This window comes from Phalacrocorax carbo, chromosome 2 (genome assembly GCF_963921805.1).
Source record: "Phalacrocorax carbo chromosome 2, bPhaCar2.1, whole genome shotgun sequence".
NCBI lineage: Eukaryota > Metazoa > Chordata > Aves > Suliformes > Phalacrocoracidae > Phalacrocorax > Phalacrocorax carbo.
The window spans coordinates 135,625,961-135,639,210 of NC_087514.1; the positions used below are offsets into that span (position 1 = coordinate 135,625,961).

At 38.7% G+C, this 13,250-nt stretch overlaps 1 protein-coding gene across 4 annotated transcripts in view; it reads left to right on the top strand.

Moving 5' to 3' along the window:
• The window catches only part of CRPPA (CDP-L-ribitol pyrophosphorylase A), a 123,398-nt gene extending 112,338 nt beyond the window's left edge, over nt 1-11,060 (top strand). For 3 of the 4 annotated variants that reach the window (XM_064444503.1, XM_064444502.1, XM_064444500.1), the window contains one exon: nt 8,458-11,060. In XM_064444503.1, the coding sequence (XP_064300573.1) occupies nt 8,458-8,562 (105 nt within the window). In that variant the 3' untranslated portion in view covers nt 8,563-11,060. The remainder of the gene's footprint in view (nt 1-8,457) is intronic. The other variant, XM_064444501.1, reaches the window with a different exon arrangement.
• The last annotated feature ends 2,190 nt before the right edge of the window (nt 11,061-13,250 follow it).

The window sequence follows — 13,250 nt, forward strand, 5'->3', positions numbered from 1 at the left end:
CGGCACTACTTAACCCATTTTTTCTCTGTGTGTGTGTGGGGGGGGTCCGCTATGTATTCCTGGCCGCCTGCAAAACTTAACGCCACAGCCCATCAACGTATTCATAGACTTTCACAGTGGAACAGGCAGCAGAGGATCCACCACACATACACACTGAGGGAAGCACCATTATATGCTGCTGCTGCTGTGTGGAGGACTTAAATCCCACTCCCACGTGAATTTGTCAGTGCTATTAGATTGATCCAAAGCTTTCTGAAAACAGAGGAAAGACTTGCCACAGCTTCACTTGACTTCAGCCCAATCTTAGATTTTCAGCAGCTTGCAGTGCTAGTTGTCAGAGGAGAAAGCAAGTCTCCTGTGCCTCAGGAGCATTTCACTTTTCCTATATTGATAGTAAGAAACATTTTTTCCTTTCCCCTAAAAACCCTTATGGCGTGTTTTACAAGGTTACCAGAGTGATACCTCATAGGGCCTGTAGGTAGTACAGTAACATATATTAACATGAATACATTTCATGTTATAGTCTTATTTGGTAGCATACTGTATTAAGAGACCACCTCTAAGAAACCTCAAACACATAATATACTTCTGCAGACAACCACATCTGTTAAATGGCTTATTTCTCCCGGTATTTTTGTACCAGTTGCATGCAGGTGGCAGAATTGGCTGCTATTTCAAGCATTAGGTAGCTTTTTGAACAACTTAGCAGGAAAAATGGTTGACAGATGGTTGAGCTATCACTACTGGCATACTCACTCTTGCCAAGAGCTTAGATCAGATAGTGGTAAGTGCTGAATGAAAGCTCTTGCTCAAGCTGCAATGACTGAATGCGCTGAAAATGCTTTTTACAACAAATCTTCAGACAATTTTTTTGGTCCAGGAATTTTTATTGATTATTCAGTATGATTGTGCTAACAATTTTTCTTACAGGGAGAAAGACTTGGAGAGGACAAGTACAAGGAGGTACAAAGCCTAGGTCTGCAGATGACAAAAGCATTGGCACTGAGCTTATGTCTGCTCCAAACACCAGTTGTCTATTTTACATCAAAAGAACTTTTGGATTTAAAGTTTTAAAGTTAGAACAGAGCTTTCACTTGCTCCCCAGGCATCTGGACTAGCATCTAGGCTGGAGTCATGTCCTCCTTTTGTGATACCGTGACTGTATGTAGAATGGGTATTCCTCCACAGGAATTTTAGCCCCAATCCAAAAAAAGTGTGAGCTTGGGGGTGGATTAACCACCTCCCACAAAAAAGGGAACTGAACCCTGGTCACCTACATGTTGCAAAACATGTAGATAATGGAGCTGGTTTAAAACCGCTGATTTAGGGGAATCCTGTCAGTTCCATTCATGCTAGAGAAAGGAATTAATCCTGTTTGGGGTTTTGTTTGTTTGTGCTGTTTTGTAGGGTTTGGGTTTTTTTAACAAAAGGACAATGTTTAATTTTAAAATCTGTGAATCTTAGGTGAAAAGATACACACAACAGCATTAGGGACATAATCCTTTCAGACTCAGGAGATTTAAAATACTTGTCTGTCCTCAGTGTATGCACAGTCATTTTAAATGTTGATGGCTCTCCATTTTCTTATGACAAACTACAAGAGACATGGCTGAGCAGGAGAGAGATACAATACAGTATTGCATATTTATGCACAATTTATCCTGGTTTGTGTTGACTGTAGCATGGCTGTATCACCAACTAACTGCAGGGAATTAACTCAGATCTGTTGGAATTTATTTACTAAGAGGTCTGCCAGTCACCATTGCTCAGTGACAATTTGGTTCTTCCAGTGCCACTCATCTCTTTTCCCAGTCCTCATTGCATCCATAGTATCTAGTGATTGTGAGGAGTATCCACTAATGAATAATGGATTGCATTTTCTTAGGTCAGAAAGGAAGCAAGGCTGTGTATACAGAGGTTTAATTCTGAATCTGCTGGAGTAGTTTTGAACCCAGCTACCTATCTGAACTCAAATGCTACCTTAATTATTTCTGTATTGCTTGAAAGGAAACCTAAAAATATTCAGAGAAATAGTTTTCTTATCTCTCAGAATGATCTGCATAGCTGTCTTCTTACTGAGGTAGATTGCTGCATTGATACTATGTATGAGATGTCACTTAATACATCCTTTGGCACATGGGTTCAAAAATGTGATGCGGGAGCATTTTTAAGAAGAAAGGAGACTTCAGATTAATTCATACTGTTACAGAAATGGAGGTTGCTTTAATAAGTAGATACATGCCGCTACATATCTCGAGTAGGAAAAAATGCGTCTTCATGAATCTACCAGAGAATTCCTTCTGGTAAGACTAAACACCAGACCAACTTATACAATTTATTTCTAGTAGTAGATGAGCTTCAGTCCTTCTTCAGATCATCTTTTTAAAAGAAAAATACTGATTGAAGAAGAAAATTTCAAGTATTGTGATTTTTAGGCCAGATTCTCTACTCAGTTTCTCTGAGTGCAAATAAAACACTGTCTGTATGTGACATTAGGCAAGTTTTGGAGGCACCTGGTATACCCTTAGTATAAATTGCGGCGTCCCGTAGAGTTTTTTGCAGTGTCCCGTAGAGTTTTAAATTAACAGCAGCTCCTCTTGTATTGCCAACATATTCTTTTGCAAGATGCTTGCCAGAACACAGACTATTTCAGCCCTTTTCTCTTCCTCTCATGCCTTGTGGTGTGCCTGGTGTGCACCCAAGCCCTCCCTGCGAAAGGGAGCTGTGGGCATGCTCCGTCACACAGACCTTCTGCTGGCTCCAGCCTTTTTTCTGTATGGTGGCAGGAATGTGCAGTACAGCACAAGTGCCTCTTGCGGTGTGGTTCATCCCTCTCTCCTCCTCTATTTTGCTGGGAAAAGTGTCCACAGAGCAGTTAATCTTTTTTAAATGACTGTGTTTATGTGGTAGCTATGTGGGATTTGTGCCTCATTCTGGGGGGGATTATTTGATTGTTGTTCTATGTATTCTTGATGCATTTGGGTAGGGAGACAAAGGCACAACTGTAATTTCTCAGCGACACTTAGGCTACATCTATACTGGTAAGTAAAACAGGCCAGGGCAGTTCTCTTGTCCTAGGGCTAAAAGGCACAGCATGCCTCATGTCCATATGGCTAAGTTCTCGTTTTCCCAGAAGAGAGTGGCCTCATTCAGACTGTCCCTTGGGAGCAGTCCCTGGCCCGCACCGTCCCCTGAACCATGCCCAGCCATTGTCTGGGGACGCGTTGGTTGGCAGGAGCCAAAACGGTGCCAGGGAGCAGGTTTCCAGTGGAACACCAAGGGCAGGGACATGCCAGTGCATGCCCCGGCCCTCTTTCCGTTCCTGGTACAAAACATAACCATATTAATATTGATGCTCCCTAAATTTAGCAGCATCTTTAAATCATGTTTTCAGGTTTCCTGACAGCCATATAATCTGGGCTAACATTACAGTCCAATTTATTTTTAAAAACTGTATTAAATGGAAAGGCAAATAATATTACAGCAAAGCAGAGTGCAAATAATGGAACACAGCTGGTTTATTCTTTTGGAGGGATGCAGTAAAAGGCAGAGGTAATACCTGCAGAGGCTTTCTTTTTTTTTTTTTTTGAGCTAAAAAGGGTAGTACGTGTTTTTCAAGCTATGCTTAACCTGAACTAGTACCTATGTAAATTGAAATGCATGTATGTGAAGTTCCAGCTGGGGAAAAAAAATCCTAAACAGATTGAAGCAAGGAAATTAATCATTAGGGGAACGTCAGAAAATATTCAGATATCCTCACAGTTTCTTAAACAAACGCACATTTGTAAAATATCAGATTGCATATTCGAAACAGAACTTTAACTTTGTCCCCGTATCCATTCCCAGTCTTATTCTGCAGACCAGAAAACCTCTGCAGTCAGTAACTCTACATCAAATAAATTCTGAGTATGAGTTACAACACACAATACGGTTATGCTGGAATATTTTTACTATTTAATAACAGACAAAGTGGATATTTTATTTTAGAATCAAAGTGCTGTTATGTGGATTTATGGTTTATAAGGTTGGCAGTGTTTCTGAGTACTTTCTTTTCCAAAGTACATAAATATAAAGTGGTAAAAGTTTTGTTTTTAGCTTATAAATGTAGTTAATCATCTGTTCAAACAATAAAAAATTCTATTTATTAATGGCCAAGAAATGTTAGGGGGTTTTGGTTTTTCTTTTTTACAAGAGACTCATTTAAGTCAACTGGGTGAAATGAATAGACAGTGAATATCACAGCGGTTTAGAGGGGATCATGTGGAACTTCAGTCATTAATCCATTAAAGTCATTACTGCCTCCGAGTCTTATTTAAAGGTCATGGTCTTTTTTAAGGATATTGTTGATGAGGGGAAGAACTATTCGTGTTTGAGCCATCCAGCGCGTGCGTGGATGTGCACTCACTGACTTAGCGTGCTGAAGTACGTTCTCTGCTTGGAATTTGCAAGACTGAGCAGTGGGTGGGCAATAACGTGCGAGAGCTCTTGTGGGCTACAGGAGGATTTGTATTGATCGTTCTGTTCTTACATCCTGTTTTTTATCATGGTTACAATATATGCAAACATGTCAGGCAATTAGACATGTGAAGACCTGGTTCTGCTTAATTATTTGACTTCCTGCAACTAATAATAAGATTTTTGAAAGATTTAGTGCTATGCCATTGAATATAAAAGAGGATCGGAGGCCTGTATGTGCAGTGGAGTTAGGTGTGGTAGATTAAATTTGTCCTGGCATCCTTATTGAAGCCTCCCTGTAGGCACCATCAGCTGTAATCGGCAATGTTGCCAGAAATAACATTGCAGTGTCAGAAACATGGGTGCTTTAAGGGTATAACTGGGGGACTTGAAGTGGTCACTTGTTTAAATTAATCAAGACCCACAAGATTCTTTTTCTTTCCGTGGTGGTTGTTGAATTCTGACATTTTGATTCACTTTAATATCCTTCATAAACACAGCTGGCATCCAAATTACCTGTAACTGCTTAGGAAAAAGCTAAGATCATTGTGGCCCATTGGAAAATATATGCTTATGTGCACAGTCATGGCCTGAAATGAATTCCTAGCAGGATTCAGAGGAGAGGAAAGAGTACATAAGATCTAAATTAACTATTGTGTCAGTCAGTGTTATACCTACACTTTGAACTTTCAGTTGCTGAAATGTCTTTTTCTGTTCTCTTTTTCTTGATAATAAGGGCTAGAAATGATCAACAAAAGTTCTAAATCATGCACAGGCTATGACCATCGGATACTACAGTAATGATTCCTAGCATAAAAGTGAGTTTGGTTCTCAGAAGGATACAGGATATACAATGACTTTGAAATTCCTGGAAGAGTCCAGTTTTTTGCATTATTTACTACCTCTTTCCAGTAAGTCTGCAGCTGCGAGAATAAAGCGAGTTAAAATCGGCACATACTTGACCTTGGTGGCACCGATTTCTCCTGTACTCAGGGGCTGGCTCATAGGTCCCGGTGCGGGACACTGTTCAGTGAATAGGTGACCCTGAGATCAGACTGGGGTAGTGTTACCGGGAAGGAGCAACAGCATAAGCTGAATAATTAGTAACCCTTAAGATAAATACTTTGAAGGATTGCCCTTCTGAAAGCTTCACTGCATGCTTCATGATGTCATTTTACCATCGACCGAAACTATAAAATTAAGAATCACTTTTCTGTTACATTTGTTGTCTTAAATAAGATAATGTATATTCACTTAAAGAATACACTTTTGATTATTTCCAAAAAACAGACTTACAGAGATGAATCCTGCACAGGGGCCAATTTCATCTGACAGTTCACTGTTCCTGCCATTGTACTGATTGATTCTAAGAAAGACAGGAACCAGTAGGTTTCCTGAATAAGTATAACAATAGTAGTAATAATCAGGTTATTAGAAGTGAAGTAATTGCAAATGCATTTTAATTTCTGCAGCTTACATTTTGTGTGTCTCTTTTTGAACAAATTGCAATTCACCAGTCAATTTCGGTGTGGTTTATAGACCACTTCTGCAAGCAGGTTTCTGTACCCATTACTGTTCTGCATTGCCTGTGTTAGAAATACTACTCATGATTGTTTGCAAGTCTTTCCTTCAGAATGTGGAAATTAGCACTAAAGCCTTAGGTTTAGCTTTAGAGAAAAGCTTTTTTCGGTGTAAAGGAATCCTACGGTGTTGCTTTCAATCTCTCCTGAGAAAGTTAAATTTCTTTCTCTTGCTTCCTTTTATGTTCAAAAACTTAAATAATTTATTACTGCAAAGGAATGTGTACTGAATCCAGTAACCAAGAGAGGATGTGGAAAGATTTATTGGGAGAAACATTAAGAGCATTCCTGGCCAGGTGTATTTTTTTCTTTTTTTTGTGAAACTGGAAAAAAAAAATACACCTCCAGCCAACTTCAGATATGGCTGGAAGCCCATTTGGAAAACAGCGTCTGTAATTGTGAAGCGCTTCTGAAGAAAAACTGAACAAAAAGCGATGAAGGGCGCAAAGAGATTGGCACCGCTGAATTTCAGGAAATGTGTTGCTAGATTTTGAAAACGACTGCAGTGCTTGCTGTCTCTGTGGGTGTATGCACATGACTTCTACTCGCCTTGCCCATTATACAAGCAATTTATACCCCTGGGAAATAAGGGAGTGAGACCCCTACCGAATTGGAGTAGTGGATTCTGAGTTCCTCTTTGCACCTATGACCCATGACAAAAGGTACCAGAGGAGCAGGACCTGTGTATGCTTCTGCAGTCCTTGCTTAACTGAATGGGAGGTCTCACTCAGTGAACAGCAAGACACAGCTGTGGTGGACATTTTTACTCTAAGACAATTTTTTAGACCACTAGTAAATAATTTCACTACATACTAGAAAATATAACATGATTTTGTGAGGAGTGTAATCTTTTGGGGGTTTACAAATTGTAACAGCTCACTCGTTTGATCGTTTTCAGGATAAAAATCTAGTCACATGCAAATATCAGTTTCCCAGGAATGATAAAAGAACCAGGTATAAACTAGCTGTTTCTAATTCGATCCATTAACCTCTCTAGCATTTTTCCTGTCATTTACATAAAGTAAAAGGTGAATAAGAGCGTTATAAAATTTAATGCTACATATTTTAGAGTGTTCCAGGAATACTTTTCCTTCAACCCCAACTTCTTAGTCTCCGGCTCCCCTGTGTATTTGTTCAATGGGTCAGTCCCTTCAGCAGTAGCCTTATTCCTTAAAAAGCAGTGATTAACGTTATGTTTGTGTATGAGTTGTTGAAACCATTTCCTCTTTCTCCATTAATCCAAGTGTCTTAAACATGTCATCCACGAATTATTCCTTGATACAGCGTCTTAGAAAAGTAGTGGTGAAAGGATACAGAATCAAAACTGCTCCATCTGTCTGCCCCAGGCAGGAGGCTGTACCTGCATCCCATTTTACACGTATGCACGTCTCATGTTACAGGACCCTAATGAGTTTCCTTGTTCTGTCCAATTATCTGTTCCATTGTGTACCAGTCCTTACTGTTAAAACGCTTTCCTAACTTCTTATATCCCAGTTTAAGTTCCCATAAGCCTATTGCTTCCATTTTTTTCTGTTGCTGATATGGAGAACAGCTCTTGCTTTCTCTTTGTAGCTCGCCTTCTGTATTTGAAACTCTTCTAGATTCTCCCTAGAGTTTTGTAGACCTTTCTTTTTCTCTGTTGCTTTACAGAAATTGTTCCCCCTTATTTCTCTCTCCAGGGATGTGTCTGTGCCTGGCTACACCTGCTGATATTTTCGCAGTGTACAAATGAAAATGTTACTGGTAGCAAGAGGCCAACCCTTTATAGTCGGTACAATTAAGAAAACTTGGCAATTAGACAAAGGACTCTTTCAAATGTGTGCAGTTAGAAGCACAGAATCAAAGTCTCGTTTTATTACTTCTTCCTGTGTTGGTCTCTCTACTTGCCTATCAAAACCAGACTACTATTTAAAGTTTTTTGATACAAAGATCAGCCTAAACTACTGAAGTCCCAGTGCTTAAATGCCTGTGTGAGTTTAAGTAGTTTGTAGACTACAGATGGGATTCAGTAGGTGCTTAAAGTTAGTCTTTAACTATGCTACTCAATTATATCCTCAGTTTTGTTCCAGTGTTTTCAAACCCAAAATTTTGACTTTAGGCTTTAAAAGTCAGTTAGGAAGCAAGTGACAGAATCAAGCTTCTGTTTTGGAGGTCTCTGGATAGATGGTGTTAATTCTAGCAGTTAAAATATATTCCTTTTTAAAGATAATTTTGCTTTTGAAATCATTGTGGACATTGGAGAATGGATATTACTATAAGACTGTTTCCTTAAAATATAAGTTTTAGAAGTTCTAATAAATGCAAATAATTTTTTTTCAACAATCATATGGTAATTTTGCATATTTGAAAATTGATTTTAAATATTTGCTTTTTCCGTTTTTGTTAATATATTGTTTCCCCACTCCTTTTTTTTTTCCCCCAGGACCATTTGCTGCTTCAGGAGACAGTAAATTCTGCTGCTGCTCTTATCATGGCATTAATAAAGGACAGAAACCCGGAGCTGATTGGGCAGCTGTTGGTAGCATAAGACCATAAATCATGTGTAGCTTTTGGAAATATTTCTTTTTCGTCATCCATTCACCAAAGGTCTTGAATCATTTTACCCTTTGATGAAAACTCTGGATTTATGATGTTTACTATTAATATCTTTTAACAACATATTTTTGATACTTAAAATGCAAGTCTACTATTATGTATAAAGTGCAAAATGAAATACAAATCATTCTGAGATACACTAGGTACATACTGTGAGGAATGATGCTGAAACATTTTTGTGATCATTTAAAAAGGTGCACAGAGGACACCAAAGCATTCAGTCTTCATGCAGAATTGTCTTTAACCATGCATGTGTATCGTACACTAGGACTGCATGAATGAAATTTTATTTAAGATAAAATAATCCTAAAGCACAGCTCTTGGTCTTTATATGAAATTATACACCTATTAGTGAATGTAGAGTTCGTTATACAGGGTAGCCTTCCTGACATCGACAGAAACGCGCATTGCAAGAAGTGTTTGAAGGGTCAGGTCCCCCTCCTCCATGTAATGAAGGTAACCTTGAAACAAAGAAAAGATGTGCATGGGGGCACCGAGGTGCTAAACCCTGCGTTTCCAGATGTGTTACGCTCGGGCTGTAGCACTCCTTAGTGCTACACTTCTTCCAGTACCCATGTGCCGTCATTTTGAAGTAGCTCCAATAGCTCCTCGCAGTACTGTATTACACATTCTCTTTTTGTTGCACGTGTGTGTACGTATATGCATGTATGCGCGTATGCATGCTTAAAGGAAGAGTTAAGACTGAAAAAAATGTTTTGCAACCCAATCTGTAGGTAATGGAGAAACAGGAAGATTCTGTTAGCTCACCTACAAGAATACAATTTTCATCTCTTGCTGGTTAGCATATGTGTGTGTTGAATAGTAGCGAAGAGGACTGACTGTTATGAGTTCAGATATATGCTGCACTGATATTCAAGTGTGGAAAGTTGGGATAAGAAGGTAAAATGGTGAATGGTTATTATGCGGAGTGCCTCCAGGTATCACAACCTCTCAGAGCAATACAAGAATATGACAGTCCTTGAAAACACCTGTCCCTCCCTGTCCATCTGACTCAGGAATTCCAGCTTTCCTGCAACTTGTGAGGGGCTAGGTTAATGTCTTGCGTACCTGCTGTGATTGGAGTAAAGCTCTTGGGGAATTATTCCCACCAGAAGTGTCCAGTAAGCCCCCCATTCAGTCTGTCCTGAGCAAGAGCACTGTCAGTTCAGCAAGTTTCCCTCTGAAACCAGCATTCCTCCCATTACTCCCACCACGTTCCACTCCCTGGTGCTCAGACAAATCTTAGGATAGCATGATTCAGGGGCAGTCCTCTTCCTCTTTCCTTTCACCTGACTATCTATATTTCTGTTTTAAATCCCTTTTAGAAGCTTCTGTTGATCTCAGACTTTCTTCATTACATGATAAAATGGTTATTAGCTGGCTGTTCTGTATCCAAAACACATGTTTTCTTCCACAGAAGTCATCCTAAGACAAGTAACAAACTTCTCGTGCATCATCTGCTTTCTTCTTCGCTTCTCTCGCCTCTACTTTGGTTAATAATTTGTCCTTTTCTGACATTGTGCAACATAAGCATTTATATTAGCTCTGTGTATGGCTATACAATAGGCATATTTTATTTTTATATATATATATTCATGTCTGTTAATATGCAGAGTATGCAAATAAATGAGGAACTAAAGAATTTATTGTAGGTATTCATAATTTAGGAGGACAGCTTTCACAAATAAGTTTTCTGAATTCGCTTTTACATTAATGAATTTGAAGGAATTCATCTCACAGGCTTTTAAAAGACATGATGAAAGATGACTCTTTGATTGCATTTTGTGACTTTTCGTTGCTGGAAGACTGAAATACAATCCATGATGTGTTTTCCCCACACAATAATAAGCAAGTTAATTTAGAAAATCCTTTATGTTTTCTGTCCACTCTAATTTATACATTGTGATACTGCCTTAGCATTGGATTGTGTGTAACTTATCATTCGCTTAAACGGAATGTTTTACTGTGTAGGGCTGTTTTACTTACCTCATTCTCTTAAAAGGATTTCAATCCAATTAAAAATGTTACTGCAATGAACAGCTGTAATGAAAAATTATATTATGGTTGTTTATGGGCTTATTTTGAAAAGAGAACAGATAATGCACAACAAAGTGAGTTTTGGGTCATCAGGCATATTTAGTACTAATTTTAAATGGAAGATAATAAGCTTAATTCATGTGCTGTTAATCATTGCATTATGGATTTTTTTTCTCTTTAACAAACTTTTAAAATAATATACAAACACTGAAAAATCTATTTTGCTGGAAGCAAATACACCAACAACAGGACTACTAGGACTGCAGTAAAAGCAAACAAAGAGAAACTGTACTGTGATTAATGCTAGTGTGTTTCCAAACCAAACTGAAATGGTCTTTTGGATGATTGTTAATACTTACAATGGGAATAAAGATATAAAATGAAACTAAGAAACTGGTTGATTATTTTTTGTCTGTGCATAGATTCTTACAAATAGCAATATACATGAGAAACTTGGCAGCCTCTTGTACACACATGCTGGTTTGAATTTAACTAGTGAATCAGTCACCACCCATATTGCTTTGAACATTTGGAGAGAGATAACACAGAGTAAATAAAAGCTCAGACTCTGCCAGCCTTGCTTACCTTACTCGTCAAGCACTCTAATTAGTATTCCTTGGGCAGTGTTCATCAGAAAAGACAATATAGAACATGGCCCTAGAAATGTTTTTCATAACTGCAAAGTTGAGCAAATTAGATTTGTATATTGAAACCAATTCACTTCATGCAAAATCTGAAAATCAAATTACTTCATTTGTTTTGGATGAGTTGGCAGAAGCATTTCTAGCTAAAATCTTTTTTTCTTTAGCTTCCAGGCTACCTAGCTTGAAAAAGATGGTTTGATGGTCCTCTAAAAAAGGCTGAAAGAATAAAAAGGATAGAAGATGGTGGAATTAAAAACAAAAACACCCCAAAACCAAACCAAAGAGCAAAGAGAAACAACGTTAGATGTGACCCTATTGTAATCAGTGGCGTAACTCTAGCTGACTTTAAAATATCACAACGAAGCTTTTAGCTCATCTTGGTAACTAACATAAGCTGCAGAACAAAAAGTGTGCTTGGACGCCTTGAAGCTTTTTTGGTGGATTCAGATTTGTATTTCTATGTGACACCAGAGCCTCTCCATCTCCACAGTGCTGGTCTAGGTGCCATCCAAACAGAAGCTTCCAAAGACGCGTAAGGTTCCCGATTACTGCATGGCACTTCCCGATGATACGGCAACTTCTCCTGTCTGTAGGTCACTCCACCAGAGAAGGGCCATTGTTTGTTTGTTCTATTCTCCCTGTCTCAGACACTTGCTACCCATCACAGGTTTTTGTTCAGGTTTTATTTCTGAAGAAAAGCACATTTTCTTCCAGATACACATTTTTAATCTCATATCGCCCTCCTCTTCATCCATAACTTAGCAAAATGCTAGTTCATCTTATCAGGCATCCACAAAGATGTGCAGGCAATGCCTGATTCCCTTTTTTCCTCTTAAGGAAGGTTCTGGGGTTTAGGAATAGTCTTATGTTAACCTTGTTCCCACAGGAGCCAGAATTCTGGGCGAGAGCTACCTTTGAGTTGGCCCAGAATGACTGCTCTGACAACTGGGACATGTAAATGGCTGGTAGTTGTAAGAACTGTGTGTTAGGGGATGAATTGAGCCCTTCAGAGTATTAGTAGTGCCTCGACCTGACATTTTTTTGAGATCTCTGATTATTTTCTCTGGTCCATATGACAGATGCACTAGTCTTATTCAGAAAAAAAAAGAGTATTTAGTTATTAGGTTCATTAACTCAGATGCATAGTTCACTAGATGGTAGCTTTTTCTCTTTGTGTAGGTAGTGAAAGAATGGTCTTCAGAGGAATTTCCTCGTGTTTCAAAGATCACTTATTAAAACCACAACTAATTCTCACTGTATCAGGGAGAACTGCTGAGACTTATAAAAAGAATATCTTTAAGGGCTCCCATTGGGAAAATCTGTTATGAAATATTAAGATAGAAATATATATCTTACCTATATCTTACAGAAATATATTTGTGATATTAAAAGTTCAGTGATGACTACATTATTGAAAGCCAATCTGGAAGAGCTGAATTCTGAGGAACTAAGCAGCTGCTTTCATTATTCCTGCCCAACTCAATCAATTCAATCTTTTGCACCTGGTTTCAAATAATTTGTTGTGGCACCCAGTTCGATGACCAATGCCCCGCTCTGGATGCCTACAGTAAGATACCAAGGCAAAGTATCAAAATGGATTCAAATCTGTGTACCCCCAATGCCTGCCCTCTCAACCTCAGACTGGTAAATTTTTATGGTGTCTGTCTCCCTCAGCCCATTCCTCAGCCCTGTTGTTTACCACAGTTCAGTTTGCCTCATGCTTCTGGCAAGCACCAAGGGAAAGAAGCAGTCACTGACACTGCATTTTTCCCAATGTAAGTTGATTTTGATTGACAGGGCTGTAAAGCACTTCTTGAATATACTATTTCTTTGGTTACTTCTTCCAGGAATACTCAATTAGTTTTGAGATTTGAAAAACACAATTTCAGTGCCTCTGCTGAGGAAATAATCCCAACTGTGAAAAATACGTTTATGATAG